At 44.1% G+C, this 21,622-nt stretch overlaps 1 protein-coding gene across 6 annotated transcripts in view; it reads right to left on the minus strand.

The window, feature by feature from the left end:
- Positions 1–21,622, minus strand: part of SRGAP2 (SLIT-ROBO Rho GTPase activating protein 2) — a 332,663-nt gene that overhangs the window by 17,785 nt on the left and 293,256 nt on the right. For 3 of the 6 annotated variants that reach the window (XM_061632118.1, XM_061632116.1, XM_061632117.1), the window contains exons 17-19: positions 21,288–21,393; positions 17,165–17,389; positions 11,572–11,651 (exon numbers count right to left, since the gene is read on the minus strand). In XM_061632118.1, coding sequence (XP_061488102.1) covers positions 11,572–11,651; positions 17,165–17,389; positions 21,288–21,393 — 411 coding nt within the window. The other 3 variants (XM_061632120.1, XM_061632121.1, XM_061632119.1) reach the window with 3 other exon arrangements.

Below are 21,622 nucleotides of genomic sequence, written 5' to 3' on the forward strand. Positions count from 1 at the left end.
TAATCTATAAGTCCGGCTTGTAGTCAAGGTGGTATGAGTCCAACGAGTATTCTTTCCCTATTCCTTTGTAGAAAAACCATGTCAGAAATGATATGACCTTGGAATACATGCTTGTTAACGCAATAAAGATTCCAAGGGCATGAATAAGATCTTAAGTGCATATCTAAATATATCCACTATAAAAGTGACAAAGCTGCTTGGAAAGAGTGTTACAACAGTAAAGGTACATCAGGACCCTGTGAAGTGTATAGTTAGTGGCAGGTTTGTTGTTACATAGTGGAATGGCCCTCATGCCCATTGGTTTTTACAGATACTGCTCCATAGGGTAGAAGTTATTCCAAGTGATTGTGTTTCCTAAATCCCAACAGGCATTGCGAGCAGAGCCTCCCTGCACTGAAGTTGTACCCCATCCCCATTGTAATCCGCTCTACGGCTCTTGCCTACAATTCTTTATTGTATTCTACCTCTGGCACTTTTGTGATTTGTTATCCCAGGCCATACTACATTACCACCAATCGTGACCTCTATAGTTGATCTCCTGATCTCAATCTTGAGCCCTGTTCTTTCCCCCTCCCGTCTCTGATGGCAAATTTTGCTTGGCTCAGATGAACACACTCATTCAAAAGCACCTAATTTTTTAAATTTATTTTTAGTTTGGTTGGGTTTCTTCTGGGCTGATTTTCATTACACAACAAGTCACCACATAAAAGCCCAATTGGGTAGCAATTTAAATTATTCCTCAGGAAAGGTACACGGTCAAGGAGGGAGCCCTAGTTTGGGAAAGGCTAATGGCGATCTTCTCTCAGGAAGTACAGGGTGAGTATGCCTGAAAGCAAAGGAACTTCAACACTGTTGATGATCCATCAGCTTTTGGAGCCCTTGTAACCAAGCAACTGAGTTTTATCCCTGAGGCTGCAAAGTACAGAGACTGGCTGAAAGGCAAACAAGCACATCTGTAAGACTGAAACTTCAGTAATGGATTTTGCAGAAAGAGTTGTCTGACCTATGGAGCAGCTCACAGACAGAGGACCTGAGTAATCAGCCCACACTAGTTATCAAGGTGTTTACCAGGGTGACAAATAATGTTTTTAGCTTGGTTGGGATTTTCCCCCCAATTCATATTCCTTGGATTGTGTGGCTCCCTATTTTCCTCTGGCTTGTTTAGTGTTTGGCACCAATAAACATATTTATTTTTTTAAAAACGAGTCTCCTTTCTGCATTTTATTACCAGGAAGGGAAGTGTATATTTCATCTAGCAATTGTTTATTATACCAAAACCAGCAGGACACTCAGGTTCTTTTTTAACTTCCAATATTCCTTTTTGGAATTTAGCCTTCAGCCTGGCAAGGATATTGAACTGATAAGCCCAGTAGGCCTGCACTACAGGGCTTGCACTTGATGGCAGCTGGGGATAAATATCAAACATAGCCACTGATCCTCCTCTCAGCTTTGAACCTGGGCACAGCCAGTTAGTCTTGTCCATGAATTATTACTCCACGCAGAAGGTAGTTTGTACTTACTGTAAACGGTCTTTCTTCATGGATGACAAGAGGTCTCCACATGTGTACTATAGCTCCCCCTACAGCTCGAAGACAGGAAATGCTTCAGGAAATGTTTTTTGCTCCTCCCTTCCTGCTGAGGCTGTTTTCATTCTTGTAAAGCTCTGCCAACAGCCTCAGCTCATCATAGAATATATAACACATCGAAAAAACACAATAGATGCAAGAACATGGAAACTGTTAACCAGTCTGGGAGAGTCCCAGAAATGTGCGTAGTCGTGGCACCCCATAATATGTCCCATATAGCCAGCCAGGTTAGGGAGGACCGTGGAGACCTCTTGTCATCCATGAAGAAACACAGTTTACGGTAAGTATAAACTGTACCTTCTCTCATGGATGACAGAGGTCTCCACGTGGGACGTACTAAAGCTACGACCTAGGGTGGGTCAGATGGAGGCAGGACCTGTTAGAGAACTCTGTGACCAAATGAAGCCTCCGCTGATGCATAAAGTTCAATTTTGTAATGCTGAGTAAAGGTAGACGGGGATGACCAGGTGGCTGCCCTACAAATTTCTTCTATGGAGGCATTAGTGGAGAACGCTTTTTCTCTGGGATGAGAGGGATTAGGACAAAAGGAAGGTAGGATTATTTCCTGCTGCCTATGGAATGGTGAGTTCACTTTGGGAACAAAGGCTGGGTTAGTTCATAGCACCACTTTATATTTATGGAATGTACGCACATGTTTTTGTATTGAGAGGGCTAGCAGTTCAGATACTCTGCGAGCCAAGGTGATAGCTACGAGGAATATCAATTTGAAGGACAGGACCCTGAGAGAAACAGATACAAGTGGCTCGAAGGGAGGTTTCTGAAGAGCCCTGAGGACGGTATGCAGGCTCCATGATGGAAATCTATGCAGTACTGGAGGCCTTAAGGCAACAGCTGCTCGCAGGAACTTTTTGAGAAGAGGATGTGCAGCCAGAGAAGTATTGCTGGTAGGTAGCAGGATGGATGAGAGAGCCGATGTTTGTTGTTTTAAAGTATTTGGCCGCATGCCCTTTTTCAAACCATCTTGTAAGAATTGCAGACCTTGAGCGACCACTGCTGACTCTGGAGAGTTAGCTTGTGTGGTGCACTAGGAGGAGAAAGCTTTCCATGTGGAAGGGCGTTTTGCTGACAGGAGGGTATTCACCACTTCAGAGGAGAATCCTAACGCTAACAGCCTATTGCGCTCAATCTCCATGCGGTTAGTCTGAGCCATTGTGGGTCCGGGTGTAGGAGAGGAGCCTGATGGAGCAGGTCGTGTTGTGCCGGTAGATGAAGCGGCGGGCCTTGTGCCAGGCAAACTATGTCCAAGAACCAGGGGCATCTTGGCCAATAGGGGGCCACGAGGACCACGTGAGCTGCTTCTGTTCTGATTTTCTTCAGTACTCTGGACAGTAAGGGAGTCGGTGGGAAGGCGTAGAGGAGGCCTTTTGGCCAACTTACTGCCAGAGCATCTTGTCCTTCTGCTCCGCGACTCCTGAATCAGGAGAAGAATCTCTTTGTCTGGTGATTGTCGTCCGAAGCGAATAGGTCTACTTGGAAGTTGCTGAACTTCGCTTGGAGAGACTAGAATACTTCCACATTCAGAGCCCACTTGCCTGGGAAGAGCTGCTGTCTGCTCAGCCAATCCGCCATTATGTTCAGGTGACCCTGGATGTATTCTGCTGAAATTGAGGACAGGTGTCTTTCTGCCCACAGTAGCATTGAGGTAGCCTCTAGGTTCAGAGTTCTTGAGCGGGTACCTTCTTGTTTGATCAGGTAAGCACAAGTCGATGTGTTGTCGGTGCGAATGAGGACGTCCGGAAAGGCGAGGATTGGCACGAAGTGCCGAAGAGCTAGGTATGATGCCCTTAACTCTAACCAGTTGATGTTTCTGGTTGCCTCTGCTGTCGACCAGCATTCTTGAACATATTGCCCCTGGCAGTGCGCTCCCCAACCGTGGAGGCTGGCGTCGGTGGTGATGACTGTTTGGGGAGGATCCTGTAGTGGGACTCCTTTTGATAGGTTCCGTATTTCCGACCACCAGGTGAGGGAGCGTTGGACCGGAGATGGAAGGAGAACATGACGATGGTTGCGTAGTGCAATGTCTGACTGCAACTGAAGTAAAAAGGTTTGAAGTGGGCAGGAGTGCAGGTGCGCCCAGGGAGTGATCCCTATTGCTGATGCCATCATGCCCAGTAGTTTGGCAAGCAACATCACATCTGGGGATCGAAGTTGGGACAAAGTAGTTGCTAGCGAGGCAATGTTCTGGACTCTCTGTGGCGACAGGGAAATGAGCTGTTGAGCCGTGTCTATAGACGCCCCAAGGTGGAGCAGCTGCTGAGAAGGGCATAGATGGCTCTTTGGGGAATTTATGAGAAAGCCGTGACCTTGCAAGAAGTCTAGTGAAGCGTGGACTTCCTGTTGGGCTTGATGGAAGGAACTGGACCGGATGAGGTCATCTAAATATGGGTATATGTGCAATCCTTGCATCCAAAGACCTGCTACTAATGTCACCATGACCTTGGTGAACAGTCGTGGAGCTGAAGCCAGACCAAAGGGAAGGGCCCTGTATTGAAAGTGGCGGCTGTTGTAATAGAAGCGGAGTAATCGCCTGTGAGATGGGAATATGGGGATGTGCAGGTAGGCCTCTTTTAAATCTACTGAAGCCAGAAAATCCTGTGGAAGAAGAGCTTCTCTGATGGACGTAAGGGTCTCCATCCTGAAGGTTCTCTGGGTCACAAATTGATTTAAGAATTTGAGGTTGAGTACCCCACACCAGGATCCGTCCTTTTTCCTGACCAAGAAGAAGATGGAGTAAAGACCTGAGAAAACCTCTCCTGATGGTACTTCTTCTATGGCGGAGATATCCAACAGGTGATGAATCTCGCCTAATATTGCTTGGTGTTTTTTGATGGAAGTGGCTAAGGGAGAGGGAAGGAATCTGGTGGGCGGGTACTCTGTAAGTTCTATCCGGTACCCCTCCTTGACGATGGTGAGTACCCACTTGTCCTGGGTCGTGTGTTGCTAACGGGAAGCAAAGTGGGTTAGGCGACCACCTACTTGTGGTGTCGGCGGTGAGTCAGAAGCGTTGTTGGTTCTGATGTCCTTGTCTAGTTTGGTTGGGGGAGGGCCTGGAAGACGGGGTCTGAGACTTCTGTGGAAATCTCTGCGTGGTCCAGTAGGAGCGCCTGCTTTTGAAGTCACGTGCCCTGGTGGTGAGCCTGGAGCCACAAAAGGACTGGAAAGGGTAAGAGGAAGAGGCAGGATGCTTAAAAGTGCGCCTATCCTCTCACTTTTGGGATGGCATCACTTTCTTTTTATCTCTGGTCTCTACGAGGACTTGAGTGCCTCATCGCCGAAGAGCTTGGTACCTGAGAAGGGGACAGAGGCTAGGTTGGCACGTGAAGCTGCATCCATATCCCAGTGGTTAAGCCAGAGATGTCTTCTAGCTATAACTGCTGCTGCCATTGCTCTGCAGGAAAATTGGGCAGAGTCCATAGTGGCATCTGCTATGAATGCCAGGGATCTAGATATCTTGAGTAGAGTCTTTCTGAGTCTAGCTGGATCTCTGTTAACATCATCAAGCAGGTCTTCAGTCCATAACAGGCTGCTCTGACAAATACAGAAGCCGAAGTAGAGGCTCTTATTGAGAGTGCAACAGCTTCGTAAGAGCGCTTCAGAGCTGCGTCAGATTTGCGCTCAATGGGGTCCTTTAACTGAGCATCTCTGTCCTGCGGCAAGAGGGCATGGGAGAGTAGAGCGGAAATGGGCCCATCCACAGCTGGAATGCGAAGCTGGTTCATAACGTCAGCATCTAGGACATAAAACTTATTGGAATAGTTAGTACCTTTTCTGCATTGGAGAGGCAAGTCCCATTCTAACTTCATAATATTTTTAAAAAAGGTGGGCAAAGGCATGCATCTAGTGGAAGGCTTAGGGACGGGGAGCACTAGAGAGCTCTTAGATAAGGGCTCCTGTTGTTTCTGGGTCACATTTAAGTCCAAGGCTGCCACTACTTTACGGAAAAGAGGTGCAAAATGAGCCTCTACAAATAATCTAGCAGACTCAGTGGTTCCGCTCCTTTCTCTCTGATAGATACCAACAGGTGGCATTGGGGGAGGACGTTTCAGACCCTTGGCCTCTCAATTGTGGTGTGCCACAGGGTTCTATCCTCTCTCCCATGCTATTTAACATCTATATGAAGCCGCTGGGGGCAATCATCAGGAGATTTGGGCTGCAGTGTCATCAATATGCGGATGACACTCAGCTCTATCTCTCGTTTAAATCTTCACCAGAGTTGGCTGTGGAGACCTTGTCCAAGTGCCTGGAGTCCGTGAGTGGATTGATGGGAAGGAGTAGGCTGAAACTGAACCCCGACAAGACCGAGGTACTGCTCGTGGGGGACAAGAGAAGGTTGGGAACCGTTGACCTGAAGTTCAATGGGGTGAGTTTACCCCTAAAGGACCAGGTCCTCAGCCTCGGGGTTGTACTTGATTCCAAGCTGTCCATGGAGGCTCAGATTTCGGCTGTGAGCCGGGCAGCTTGGTACCAACTACACCTTATACGTAGGCTGCAACCCTACCTTCCTGTTCATCAGCTCCCACTGGTAGTACATGCCCTGGTCACCTCTCGATTAGATTACTGTAATGCGCTCTACGTGGGGTTACCCTTGAAAACGGTTCGGAAACTACAACTTATTCAAAATGCGGCGGCTCGATTATTCACAAACAGTCGTCGCCGGGACCACATCATGCCAGTGTTGTTCGATCTACACTGGCTTCCAGTTGTTTTCCGGGCCCAATTCAAGGTGTTGGTATTAACCTTTAAATCCCTACACGGTCTCGGCCCAGTTTATCTAAAGGAGCGCCTACAACGCCACCAATCATGCCGCCTGACAAGATCGGCCACACAAGGCCTTCTCTCAGTCCCGCCAACCAAAGCAGCTAGGTTGGCGGGCACTAGAGAGAGGGCCTTTTCAGTGGCGGCCCCCACCCTCTCGAACTCCCTCCCACAAGATCTTCGGCACATCTCTTCCCTGAATATGTTCCGCAAGGCCTTAAAGACCTGGCTTTTTCAACAGGCTTTCGGGATTTTTGGGGAGGCTTAATATTCTTCTGTTTAAATGCCTCCTATTATGTATTGTTTGTTCTTATAATTTATATTATTTCACTGTATTTTTGTATTGTTTTTTGCCATAATTATTGTATGTACGTCGCCTAGAGTGGCCATCAGCCAGATAGGCGACACATAAATTAAAATTTATTATTATTATTATTATCCATATCTGAGCCTTCACTCCATCCCCCTTCTTCATCAGACTGGTCTGCGTCTTAAGAGAGGCCTTGCTGAGTGCTGTGGCCTCTAGCAACAGCATGTGGGGAGGGTGAAAGTACCCTATCAAGGTGTGGATGCGCACTTGAGGGTCTTTTGGAGGTTGGGGGTGTTACGTCTGCATTATCCTGTATGGACGGAGAATGCCTTTTGGATGTCCTGCCGCTTGCTAATTCTGTAACAAGCTCCCCAATCATGGCCTCCTTAAGCTGTTGCAATACAGCAGGGGATAGCAGATCAGATAGGGACAACTGCGTTTGTTGAGGCATTGCATTAGAACCAGGCTGGGATGGGGGGGTAATCTGCATGCACTGAATTGGGGAAACGTATCTTCTTTGCTCCTCATCTTCAGATGAAAGACGCTCCAGTTCCCTAGGCCCAATAGGAACAAGGTGGGGGGGTTCTGAGGAGCGCGGAGGCTGTGTCGCCGAGAGGACCGCAGTGCTATTCTCAGGCAGGAGTAAAGGCAAGTCATGGGAAGCATCCACTTCAATAAGTGCCTTTTTCTGTTGTAGCGCAGGAGCGGCCTGAAAAGCAGCAGGCAAGTGCTGATCCAAAATGGCGGGCGCCGCATCGCGAGCAGCCGAAAATGGCTCCACTAAAAGGCCCTGTGCTAAGGAGGCAAGTGGAGGGGACTCACTGACTCTGGCAAGCTTGCGGGGAGCAATGGAGTCCATCCGAGAAGTGGTGCCCTCAAGAGGGTCGTCTCCGCCAATAAGCAGCTGCTGCTGAACATTGGCGGGAATCTGGGGCGGGTGGAAGCTGACTGCAGCCGAGGCTGAGTACTGCCCTGCCTTTTTTGAGTATTTTTTCTTCTTTGAGAGTAAGATGATGTCTTTTCCATGCTTGCAGGAAGTGGAAGGCAGAAGAAATGAAAGTGAAACAAGAAGGACAGAGAACTAAAGGTAAGTAAAATATATATTTTATTATTATTATAAAACAAGTAGCAATATTAGATAGCTGGAAGATAGGCCGAAAAAACCTGGAATACAGGCAAACGGGAGGAGAGAAGCTAGTCCAGAAAGGAAGACAGCTAGAAAGGGTGTGCTCCGAGCTGAGCCAGGAAAGAAAACTGAGTCTCAGCAGGAAGGGAGGAGCAAAAAACATTTCCTGAAGCATTTCCTGTCTTCGAGCTGTAGGGGGAGCTATAGTACTCACGTGGAGACCTCTATCATCCATGAGAGAAAAGCTCCAACATTGCTGCAATTATTGTTCCCTCTCAGTTGTCATTAGCACTTGACATAGCAAGAAACAATGGAATTGAGGGAGAAAACCATTTAATCCAATTCTCTGTTTTAAGGCAAGCCTGTTAAGCCTGTTAATGTAAACCTCATGATTACACGGTGATTATAGTTAGGATGGATTACAGATTATAAATAAGATGGTTTAGCACACACAGAACCATAAACAGAAAGCAAACAGTCTCATGCCAGAGGTAAATTGCCTAGTTAATGAAATAGTCTGCTTGAGTGTCCAGACAGTTCAAGTAAGCAAGTCACAAGAATCTCACAAAGGGAAATTCAGAGACCACAACCCTTCTAATCTAGTATATCTCTTATCTTGCTACCTTGACAGCAGCTCACTGAAATCTTAGAGATCAGTAAAGTATTAAAACCAGCACATCAGTTTTGTAGTTCCAGCTAAGAAACACAACAAAATAGCTTAAACCCCTCTTGCCTTGCCACTAAATAAGCCTATATATAGATATGTTCTCGTTCATAAGAAAACTATTGTATTGATGTTGGTGAATAAAATGGTACTTCAGACAGTGACACTGTAATTTTGTATGCCAAGTTTCTAGAGATGGTGAAGGACACTAGCCTTTTTTTTTGCCAGTCACTTGCTGATATTATTGCTAAAGATCACACTTGCATGCCAAAATGGCTTTCCTATCTTACCCCTAACAGACAAATTCTGCAGCTTGTGCTTGGGACCTTTCAGGACCTAACCCTGAATAGGCAATGTAGAACAATTCCATCTAAGCTGTGGTTTGCCAGCATACTCAAGTTTGAAGATCCTAGAATTACTTCTATTACTTCTAACAGATAAAAAAACTCACATAACTCAGCAAAAGAGGGTTGACCCAATGGTAACACTAACATAGTTGGGGAAGAATTTCCTGGAGATAAATATCTACTGCTGATTGGGCAACCCTACATAGCAACAGTAGCAGCTGGCGGTGCCTACAGCTACCTGGCCTCAGCATTCGACCTTCTGGACATCTGTGAGCACGAGAACTCCATTAAACTGAGCTCCTACATCAACCCGGGGGCCATCAATGATGAGTTCCTGGCCAACCTCTTCCAGCACAGCAGGCAGCAGGAGCATGTGGCCAAGGCCAGCAGCCTGGAGTACAGCAGCAGTGCTGGCATTGAGGCAGGGATGCCAGGAGGACATTTTCCCACAGGGCAGCAGCCCACTCTACAGCTATGTGGACAAGCTGGACCCCACAGCGGTCTACGAGCGCCTAGGTGGCCCCCCCTCTGCTGCCCAGTCTGCAGCCATTGCTCATTAAGCAGGAACCCCACAAGGATGAAGTGGTGGAACTGGCCACCCTCTACCTGCCACCCCCAGGGGGAGCCTACTGCAGCCACCTCCAGTACCAGGTGGCGCACTGCGCCTAGATGACAGTGCGCAAGTAGCCCACGCCGCTGCCACCGATCACCTCCATCAGCAGCACCACCTCTGGCTCCATGCCAGGGCTGCACCATCATAGGGCAAGAGCAAGGCGTCTATGGACATTGTATTGTTTGTATGGTATTTTATGTTTTATTGTATATTTTATTGTATATTTTGTATGTTACTTTGATATTTTAAATGAATTGCCATCTACCTTAGTGTTTATTCATAAAAACAAGCTTTACATTGTTTTTATGATGATGTAAGCATTTAAAAAAAATATATGATGATGTGAACAGTTCCTAGGTCCCTTCTTTGTTGCAAGACTCTGGAGGTGAGCTGTGTTTGAGCCTGGGTGTCCCACTTGGAGCCGAGGAACACAGGCACACACGGTTCAGTAAGGTTTTCCCTTTTTATTAAAATTACATGAATCTTAAAAGCCTTACGACTCATTCAACTAACTACACTTTCTGGGAACTATTTCCCTGACTAATGCTGTCTAAAATTCGTTCCGGTCACAGAAGTTGACTCAGCACTCCCTCATCACCACCCACTTAAGTAGGTTTCTCTTTTGCGCTCCTTCAAACCGCCGGCCGTTGCTCTTCGCACCTTGGGATTATGCGAGAGCGTGTGGAGAGGGGCTGGACCTTGACTTCCCCCTCCGACTGAGGGGCTGGTAGCCTGGGCAGGAGTGGGAATCTGCTGGATGCCCAGCTGGGAATCTACCAGTTGGTCAGGTGGTTCCTGTGCCACTGGAGAAGGCGGCATGCTCTCGGCAGTGACCTCTGACAGCTCTCTCTGCATTTCCACAGAGTTGGGGAATCTGCAAGCCCTCCTCCCTCAAACCCTCAGTCAGGTCCTCAAAGTCAGAGTCCTCCTCCTTGTCCTTGGTCAAAAGCCAGGATGGATGTATGGAGTCCTGGATGAGAGCCATGACCCTGTGAGGGTGTGTATGTTAGAAGCAAAAGGGACTGATATGGGGTTTATTTAATAGTAATCTGTGTTGGCACTACACTTGTATATGTATTATTGTGTATTTTTGTAACATTTGTTGTTTAAGCTTATTTTGTATTACATTATATTTTGTAGCATTATAGGATGATAGTACAGTAGGGCCCCACTCATACGGCAGGTTCAGTTCCAGGCCCCTGCCGAAAAGTGAAAACCACTGGAAAGTGGGGCCCTACTCAGCTGTAGTGCAGGAACTCTCCGTGCTCCAGCTGACAGCGATCAGCTGTAGAGCATGAGCTCCCCGCCCTACAGCTGATTGCTTGATCAGCTGTAGCATGGGGAGCTCCAGCCGCCACGCTCCAGCTGACAGCAATCAGCTGGAGTGCGAGAGCTCCCCGCGCTACAGCTGACAAGGATCAGTGGGAGCATGTGAGCTTGCCACGCTACAGCTGAACCCTGTCAGCTGGAGCACGCGATCAGCTGGAGCGCGGGGAGCTTGCACACTGCAGCTGATCACTGTCAGCTGGAGAGCGGTGGCTGGAACTCCCTGCACTACAGCTGATAGCCCTGCTGGTGCCACCGTATCAGCGGAATGCCGATAAGCGGGGCACCAACAAGCGGGGCCCTTCTGTATATTTTTGTCATTTCTATGGTTGTAAACCACCTTGAGTGCAGTGGCGTAGAAAGACAGTATACAAATTAAAAATGAAATGAATCAAAAGAAACTACAGCAAATTAAGATCTCTGTCTCAGTGACTACCTATAGGCAGTGGGCATTGTCTATGATCTGCCATCAGACAGAATATTTTGAGTCCAAGAATCCATGCAAGCTGCTTAATTACCAACGGCCACTGTAAGAGTAGTCTACATCTGTTTACACCCTCTTTTTAGGAGGTCCTCTCCTTGATGGGGGACTGGTGTTAAAACAAGGGACAGAATGATATCAACCTGCAAAGATTTTGCTTATTAGCTTTTTACTAAAAAATTCCCTTGGAAGCATTCCTTTGCATTTTCCACCAAAGTCATTTTGCATGAGGGTTGTGCATGCAGCTATTTTTGGGGGTGTGGGGAAGAAGACATTTCAATATCTCATCCCAAATTTGAAAGGAGATGGTCAGCTTTGATGAAGCCATCAGACACTGCTTACCGTCATCGCTTGTATGGCGTTCAGTGGCCATATCCTGAGCTGTATCTTCTGTGGAAGCTGTCTCTCCATGAGGGCTTTCACTGCAAGAAGAAAGACAGAGAGGGCTACATTGATGAGATGTTTTCCTGTTTTCTTTAAAAAAAGGTGGTGGATAAATGGTAAGTGGCACTGGGGGTATTCCAGTTATCTCTGATTTTTTTTGGGGGGGGGAAGCAATGTTTGTTGGTGACATGCAATGGATGTAGTTTTGACAGTAGTAATACTTTGTGGTTAGGGTAACCTGAAGCCTGGTGAAGATGTGAAGTTGCCATATGCTGAATCAGACCCTTGGTCCATCCAGTCCAATATGGTCAATTTTGACTTGCAGTGGCTCTCCAAGGTCTTCAGTAAAAATCTTTCCATCAACTATACCTGACCCATTTAACTGGTCATGCTGGGGATTGAACCTGGGATGAGTTGTAGTACCATGCCATGGCCCCTTCCTAAAACATTTTGCTAATGCAATGAAATGCCAGCAAACAAGTGGCAAGGAGTGTGTTGTGTTTGAGCTAGGAATGGATACTTAGAGCAAGCATCTTTCAGCTGGTGCAACACAAGATGAAGTTCATGTTGCAAAAGCTACAACTCTGAATAGGATCTGGCTCAGATGTTAGGCACTTGTAGACTTTGTGAAAGGGCACAAAATGTACATAATTAAACAAAATAAAGTATCATTGTCTGTCTCCCAATGGCTTCTTGAAAATTCAATGTGCTGGTTTTGCCTTACAAAATCCTACACTGCTTGTACCTCAATACCTAAAGGAATGCATATTCCCATGTGTCCCTTGCCCATGCCCTGAGGTCATATTTGTTTTTAATGTTTTTAATTGTTGTAAACCGCCCGGAGAGCTTCAGCTATGGGGCGGTATACAAATGTAATCAATCAATCAATCAATCAATCAATCAATGTAGACCCTTCTCCAAGTTCCCCCTCAAAATGAAATCTGGAAGGTATCTATAAGGGAGAGAGGGCCTTTTCAGCTGTGCCACCCCTCTGTGGAATGGTCTTGCTAGAAAGGCCATTCTAATGCTTTATAACATCCTTTTTTGACACCAGAGATTCTTTTTTTTGTTCTCCTGGGCTTTTTGACATTTTTTAAATAATCTTTTATTGATATTATTTTATTATGGTATTCACAGAATAATGGCCATTTGGCCAGATTTTAGCTTTTGTAGCTGGGCTGCCTTTTGCTGGGTTTTTTATTTGTGTCTGCCTATACCAGATTTTATGACCAAATTCCATCTAATGCTGGATCAGTTTTATTGATTTATGGTTCTATTGAGTTGTTGCATGGTTGTTTTCATTTCATCTATTTTACTGTGTATGCTGCCTAGAGAATATTTTTATTAGGCAATTCATAAAGTAAACTAAACCAACCAACCAACCAACCAATGGTTTCATTCTATACACACAATGTCAGGCCCAAGGGTCAGAATAGACGAATTAATATTTCAGTTATGTTGGTCTGAATTCCAATCCCCCCAAATAATAATAAAAAGACACCCGTCATGCTGTAGCAGTAGATTTCCTACATTGTCAGGAGGCTGGACTAGAAGATCTTTGAGATCTCTGCCAACTCTAGGATTCTATCAAGAAAAATAGGTTTATTTTCTCCTATTTAGTTTTTTTCTCCTCCTGCTCGTACGTTTGTGTTTCCCATTTTAAAATTTCACTAAGCTGCTATCTTAGATTATTGGGCCCCAGAAGCATTTAAGAATACAGAGGCTACTTGAAACAAGTTTTGAAAAAGTATTAGACCCTTAACATAATACATGCTATGTATTTTATCCAGCCCACCACAGGCACAATGCATTCAATGCAGAGACATCCAGAGATAGGGAATAAGTGTGTCCTGTTCCCCTTGTTCATCCAACCAGGATATTTTGGGGATTGGAAGGTTTGCGTATACTTCCATATCCTGATGTAGCCTTCCTCCTCTCCCCTGGGTCAAGGAAGGAAGTTCTAAGCTTATCATCTGTGCCTTAATGGGGTAAGGAAAGACAGTGTGGGTGGTATTCAAATAACTTGAATTACTGCTAGCGCAACATGATTTCCACCCTCTCCTCCTCCTGCATGCACCCACACTCTCCCCAAATCTGCTCTGGAGGTTTAGGGGAACCCCTACAACAGATTTAGGGAGCATGCAGGGGAAGAGAGAAGAGAAAGTCCCACTGCGCTAACAGGACCCTGATTTAGAGCTACATTGGATACAAGTGTGTGTGTAGAGCCTAGGCAGGAAGCACACATAGGCCTCCCATTCATGCCACCCCTTGCCTGGTAAGGAAGTATTCTGACATGCTGAGTGCCCATACAGTGCAGCTGGAAGGAAAGACAAAGTCTGTGATGCCCTTCCTCAACCTTTTTGAACATCTGGAGATGTAAGAAATTGTTGTGGATGCCACAAAATTCCAATTTCACAGGAAAAAAACTAAATGGGCAATAAATCTCTCCCCTAAACCAAAAAAGTAGTTAGTCTCTCTGCACCAAAAAGAAAGAACTCTTCAAAAGAAACAACCATCCTCCTCCAAAAATCCATTTTTAAAAAACAAAGAAATTAAAAATTGGGAAGGACAGGGACCTTAGTGTAATCTATTAGGACAGAAGGGGAAAAATGGCTATGACAATTCAGACATTTAGAAATACCTCAATATTAATTAAAAGGCACAATTTTGGCCTATTATGATAGAACCAATATAAAAATTAAAAATTTATTTGTGTATATTGGTAGATTGGATTTTGGACTCTGACAGCCCCAAATGTGCTTACAGTTATACGCTTCATACCATTTGTTTAAGGAATTAACTGACCTACTGCTATTTATAAAAGTGTTTGCATGCATATTGAACAAAATTGAGCATCTCATTACAGTTAATCCATATAAGACCGCAGCTTTTTAGCGCATCTAGAATCTGCATGTTAGGAAATGTCAGGCAGTCTTCCTATATTTTTGAAGCTTAATAAAGCATTTAAAGTCAAAAGTTTCAGAGATTTTGAGATAATGTAGCATATAACAAAAGTGTACTAATGTACAGTGGAAAGATATGATCTCATTCCTGTTCCTCCACCCCCAAAAGCTCAACTCTCATTCAGAATTCTTTTCCTTGGTTGAAAGAGATACTGTCTTTCTAACTTTTATGTGGCCATTTTTATGCTGTAATGAGGCAGAATTTAAGACAAGAAATGTTGTTACAATGTTTTGAGAGAACTAGCTTAGTCACTAGGGGACCCCTCTGCCACATGCAAACCTCCGAGGTTCAGAACCCTCTACACAGTATTACTTAATCCTACAATTCTTATGAAGAATTTCTGGTGATGACCACTTCCCAAAGATGGTACTACTACCAGCTCAATTATTCTGCATGTTAAGTTGATGGACTGAACTCCTTCACCTTGAAACGAAGAGATGTAGGATAAATTCATATGATCAAGTGCTTTTCTACAAACACAATGATTCTTATCACCCCCATGATCACCCTGTGTTGTATAATTGCATGCATCCTGGTCTTGTAGCATGCAGGCAAATTCATTTCCCAAGGTTTCCCAACATCGAAACTTCTCACTAGTTTGTCCCAGAAATGTTGAACCATGCAAATGGATTGTGGTGCACACAGACATCTGAAGTGAATGGAAAGTCAGCTCACTGTAGAAAATGAAATGGACACCCAAGTCCACCCACTGATGAGACAAAAAGACGTAGTAACAAAAAAGAAAAAAGCAGAATACCTGCAATGTTTAAGGGGCTTTTCACATTCACACTTAAAAGGATGCAAAACATGTGTCCCAATGAAAATCGGGCAACTTGGCAGGACCATTATTATTATTTAATCCAGCAGGCTACCATTTCGAGGTCCTATCTGGAGAATACGTCCTCTGCCACCATTTTTGCCACACACACCCCGTCACAAACCAAGGAGAAGAAAACACTTAAATCAGGAGATCCCTAATTATTTGAACCTGTGATCTCATCTGATCCAACAAGTTTTAAACCCTCCACCTCATACCCTTTATATTGTTTGGACAGCAATCAAATTGTGATAAAAAAAAGAAAGAAGGATGCAATGAGATACTTCAGGACTGGATGTGAGAATCTTATGTTGTAGGACATAAACCTGGTCTAAACCATGGAGAATAATAGAACCAAATTGCTTTTGAAGCAGCCTTTCATCAAGAGTTTGCTTGCAAGCCATTTTAAATACCATATTAGGTATTTTATACTGTTATCAGATTATATTTCCATCATTATTTATTTTTATATAACAATTTTTTATTTTCATAAAATTAAAAAATATAAATACAGATAATATGTCTCCAGAAAGAAGGTTACAGCTAGAAAACTTTATAACAATATCATTTAAGATTTCTTGGCAAATTCCTTCATACGATTTAATTCTATTCCAGTACAAGAAGGATCTTCAACTGTCCATCACTGTAGATTGTCTATTTCCCCAAAGTCTTTTATAATGAGTAATTTTTATCATCACAAAAGTTTGCCAGGAACTTCACAGCCCATGTCCAAAGTAGGTAAGTTTGATTTCTTCAAATATGTTCCATGAGTTTAGATGTTCTGTTAAACTCCAGCTGCTGAAATACCAAGACACTCATTTCTAGACCCCTTTCCCAGCTGAAAATACCTCTACAAAATACCTTTATAAAGGCACTAGCAGAAGCACATTTTTAAGTCTTGTGGTCATTTTGTGACTGACTTGGGTCCTGAAACAACAGGATAGGGTAAACTAAACAAAATAAAACTACAATCAGTAGCAAATGAAAGGAAGTAAAGGCTTCATTTTTTGGAAATATGAATACAAGGAAATACTTTGCAGCTTAGGACTCAGTGTCTGCACTAGGCATAGTAATTCAAAGGAAAGGGGTCATTTTGATCATGGTGCAACCAAGTGTGTCATTTTGACATTCTTCTTTTCAGTGAAATAGTGGGCAAGAGCAACCGGCTGCTCCTCTACTGCAACTGATGCTCTTTCCAAGCAACCCCCTCCCCCGACAGGAGCTGCTCCAGCTGAATTGTTTGCAGATGTGAGCTTCAGACTGAATGCGCAGCCAGGCCTCCTGGGTGGTGGGCTGGAGAGAAATGAAGGTTTCAAATTTTCCCCCTTGTTGCTGTTGCCCTGAAATTAACCCAAACTGCAGCTTTCTAAGTTCAGCTGCTATTGACCTTGTCTCTGAAGTAAAGTCGCTCAAGACATGCAGAAAAACGAGAGGAATGTCAGTGATGAATTCAGGCAATGTGTCTGCTGTGCAGCTTTCACCAACAGATTACGGCAATTACCATAACGCCCTTACAGACAGTTTCATGGACATTATCCTTCAGTATAATGAAGCACAGTCATACAAGATGCTTTCTGAATCCTCAAGGCCTGCATGTTTAGGGTAGAAAAACTCTGTTGTACTTAGGACTCTGAATTACAGCCATCTTGCCTTTGCTCAATATACGACTCAGAAACAGGATAAATTCTAGGACCAGCATTTGAAACAGGAAAATGACTATAATCTAACTCTATGCCCCGTTCACTTGTTACCCATTACCTCCTACCGTACCAGTAATCCTCAGTGCTTCCACCCAAGGTGTATATAGGGCCCTCCAGTTCTCTTGGTCCTGGGAAGACATTCTCATGTTGTATGATTATAGTTTTGATGAGCTCATTGACATGTGCTTGGCAGGAAACCTGATCATGGCCTTCAGGCACTGACATCAGCGTGGGCCCAAAGCAGATGGCTAAATTGTAGGGGTCCATCATATTCTCTTCACTGAACTGAGATAGACTGCAGAAGACAGGGAAGGAATGAGAGGAAGAGGGTGAATTATGAGCAACAATATTTACAACTCTCAGTACAGAATGAATTGCCAAAATGAAGGGGGATTAGCTCTGCCTGCTAAGATTTTAAAACTTAATCTAATGTGGCAAGAATATCTTGAGGTGGCTTAGGAAAAATGATCACCACCCTACACAGTGATGGTATTTATCAAAGGAACTGACAATTTTTCTGTTTTGTTTGCGTAGATGATCTTTCTCTGACAATTTGCACTGAATGCATATTCAGAGGACTTCCCTGCTGACTACCACAATGATTTCTTTTTTAAGCAACCAGTACCTTTTCCATTTTCTGAACATGCCTTCAATTAACACATAGGGCATTTGTTAAAAGTGTGCATGCACATGTGTGTTGGGAAGAATCATCATCTAGTTCCCTTTTAAGGAGGCTTATTCTCCATGCAGATTGAATGTTGTTGCCAGGGATTTATTTCTTGGCATTTTGTTCAATGCACCCTGCCTGGATAGCAGCTGCAGAAGCAACACCTCATATCCAGCCAAGAAGCAGATGAAAGTGTGACTGAGCCATGGTGCCACATGGTTCACAGCACAAGGCTGTAAAGAACCTGGCAACCAACACACCCCTCTGACTTTTTCCATTTGCACCCTTCCTCACAGCCAACATTTATCTCTCCTTCCAGCTGCCCAAGAACTGCTGAGAACACTAAAATGACCTGCCAACATTCAAAATGGAATGTCAGTCATGGGCATTTTGAGCATTAGTCAGTGTGACACGGTGAAAATGTTTGCAGTTAAACAAACAAGGCTCATAGGGACAACTTTTTTTGAAAGGTTGATGGACCTCACCAACCCCACCTGACTATGGCTATTTGGAAATTATGTCTGCATTTGCCAAAGCAAATTCAAGTGCTGCTGTTTAACCTATAGATCTCAGAAGAAGAGGTCTTTTGCCCCATATTTATGCAGCTTTCCTTCCACCAAGGCTCATCAGAACCCTTCTATAAGCATTCACCTGATCCTCTGAGGCTTACATCTATGTAGAAGGGGGCCACATGCAATCCAATGTCCCTGTGCAAGTGGGCTTCCCTCAAACCTTTGTCTGAGCATAAAGATCTGAAGAGGGCTTCTATGTGCATTTCCCTGAATGCACATGGAAACTTCTGCAGTTGGGATGCCTGCCTTATTAGTGTTTCCCATCGTGCAGAGGCTTCTAAGTATGTTCAGCAAAACCCACATAGAGTTCCTGTCAGAGATCTGTGTTCAAAGCACAAGGGTCTGAGAGGAATTCATATGCAGGGGTGGGGCATGTATGCATGCATACCTCTGCCCCTCTACACAAATATTTAGCCCCTACATGTTTCAGGCAAATGACCAAAGGCGGCTAGAATCTCAGCTTCCTTTGAAAGAATTTCACTAAGTTTCTGCATAGACCTACTTGATAAGTGGAAATAAGCTTTTAACTGAGAAAGTGTTCAAGTATAAAGGTTGATTTTAACTGGGTATGTTATCACATGCTTTATATTGCAACTCCCTCCCCCTCTATACACCTTACTGATGGGGCAGGCTCAGTAACTGCCTATTTATGTGTGAAGAATGAACTTTACTAGCTATCAACATCCAATATCTAGCACCTAGCCATCAGCCCTTCACATTCATACACAGTATTATAAAAACAAACTCCTTCCTTCCAATGTTTGAGTGCCCCTTATTTAAAACAACTGTAAAGTTACCTATTGGAAGAATGAGTTTCCTCCATACTAATACAGTTGTCTTAACCAACAGGTTTGTGTGATTAAATCTTAAAAATGAATCCGTTAATTTGGGCATTTCAGGGCCCCTGTTAAGCACAAAACAGAGTTATTAGATGCCTGGATAATTCATCTTGAAACATGCACTGTTTTTTAGTCCAGTTCTTTGAATAATGAGACACTATTAAGGGCGGAAGCAGCCATTCACTTCAATGACTTTAGAAACGGCATCTGAGAAATGGGGATCCCAAGGCATGGAAGAATTTCCTAACACTGCTGTGGAAAGTTTCTATTTGTGAACTGCAGGAAGTGTTGTCTTTCCTATCTAAAAGTATCTGGACGGGTGGCAGGACAGTGGCACACTTTGTGGGGATATGTTTTTGAATTTTCCAGACTGCAATAAAGACCTCATTGTTTTCCAAAGCAATACCACACGAAGACTCAAGATAGGCTTATTTCATCTGAACAAAAATTATCCAGTACCCTAGAATGATATATATCCCTAAAAGTTAGCTATTTTAGCAAGATTTCCATTTAAAGACAGGTAACAGCAATAATGGCCATGATTATTTTTGCCAATAGAATGCTACCTGAACAAGAAAAAAACCCCACATGTTGGCTTTTTATTATATGCCATATTTTCCATTAAGAAACAGTATGAAGTACATACACACACACTACTGATTTTCTACCACAAGATGACTGCCTCTTCCTACAGTAAGAATACAAGTGTTATTTAGAGATGCGGGGAAGCTGGGGTAAGCACACAGACGTCAAGTAAAAGGAGACAAATGCTTTACACTTAAGTGATCAGGAACTCAGTTTTGTTCAGAGTTTGAATGACTGAAGCACATGCACAACTAAAATCTCTTTATCACTAATCTGAAGATTGTCACATAATAGGTAATCATGGTAAAATGAACAGATGCTGACAACAGCACAGTCTCCAAACTGGCCATTTTCTGAAATGGCTGATCAAGGAATAAATCTGATGCTGTCATCTCAGACTACATCAGCATACACAATGTACATGCCATGGATTTTAATAGGGGCATTTGCTAGTACTGACCCCATGTCTTTAGGATTAGGCTGTGGAAATGGCTCTGTAAAAGGCACTGCTCTAGCCCAAATAACTTTGATTTCAAGAAGGAGGAAATGTACAACCAGCACCAGTGTAATCTTTTGCATCTCCACCTAAATCCACAGTGCTAAGAAAGTGTATTCTAATGTAATTAGTTAGAAAACCAGCTGTCTTCTTTCTTCTCAGACCTACATTGCCAGGGCGACAACAATGGCATTACTTACTACTCTTCTTCAACAGATGGCATCACCAATCAGGTTGAACTGGCCTAGTATCAGATGAAACACATGAAGGAAAGATCCCTTAGATATGACCCTGAATTTATCTGGGGCAATACGTACTTGGGTTTGATTATGAAAACAAGTTTCCATGCTATCTTTTGCTTACTCATGGATAATTAGCAACTTACTCCCATTAAGCATCTATCATTAGCTACCCAAAACCACATCAATTCTCCAATGACAGTCCTAAAAGAAGACAGAAGAAGGGGGATGTCTGCATGTGAGTTTCCCCTCTGTCACCTCTGAAGCACCAATTGAATACATCTTACTCCTGTCAAACGGCATTTGTCTACTTCTAGCACCCATCCTGTGGAAGCATGCGCAACAGCATAGAGGGTGAGGTGGGGGAACAGCAACAGCATGAGGGCTGGTTCGTATGCAGGAAGGACATATAAAAGTCCTTCTGATGGGTACTGTTTGCTTCTGGACTGCAGTGAAACATCAAGCAGAACCATGGAAAACTCCTGGGCAAACTTACCTTTACTCTGTATAATACAAATTACACTCAGTCACAGGAAGGTAGATTTTGGCTGATCATTAGGAGGACGTTCTTAATGCTAAGAGCACTTTGACAATGGAACCAGTCACCATTGTGTGGGGGTGGGTGGGGGGGTGGGCTCTCTCTTGCTAGAGGTTTTCAAGTAAAAACTGGACAGCAATCTGTTGGGGAAGCTTCAGATCTGACCTTCTTGAACCAAGCAAGGCCCTCCAACTCTACAATTTTTACCCTGCAAACCAACACTACAGATCCCTCTGTGGCACTTGAAGAATACTTACTGATTGAGGAATGCAAAGAGGTATCTCATTACAATCAAAGTGGTTTTAGGCAAAGTCAGGAGGACTTTTCGGATGTGCAGAGCTCTCTCTTGCAGATTGTCCATTGCTAGAGGGAAGGAGGAAAAAGAGTAGAAATTGCTGTTTAACCACACAGTAAATGACAATGCAGCATCCATGCAAACTTTACTTTGCTGCTTTGAGAACTGCATTTATACAGATGTAGGAAAAATCCAGTGTGGGGCTGTAACGTGTGAAGGTTGCACTAAAGTCTATTTTATCATATGTACCTGCATTGGGAACTTACTGCCATTTGTAACACTTCAAGATGCCACATG

The sequence above is a fragment of the Rhineura floridana genome, chromosome 6, assembly GCF_030035675.1.
Source record: "Rhineura floridana isolate rRhiFlo1 chromosome 6, rRhiFlo1.hap2, whole genome shotgun sequence".
In the NCBI taxonomy this organism is placed as follows: Eukaryota; Metazoa; Chordata; class Lepidosauria; order Squamata; family Rhineuridae; genus Rhineura; species Rhineura floridana.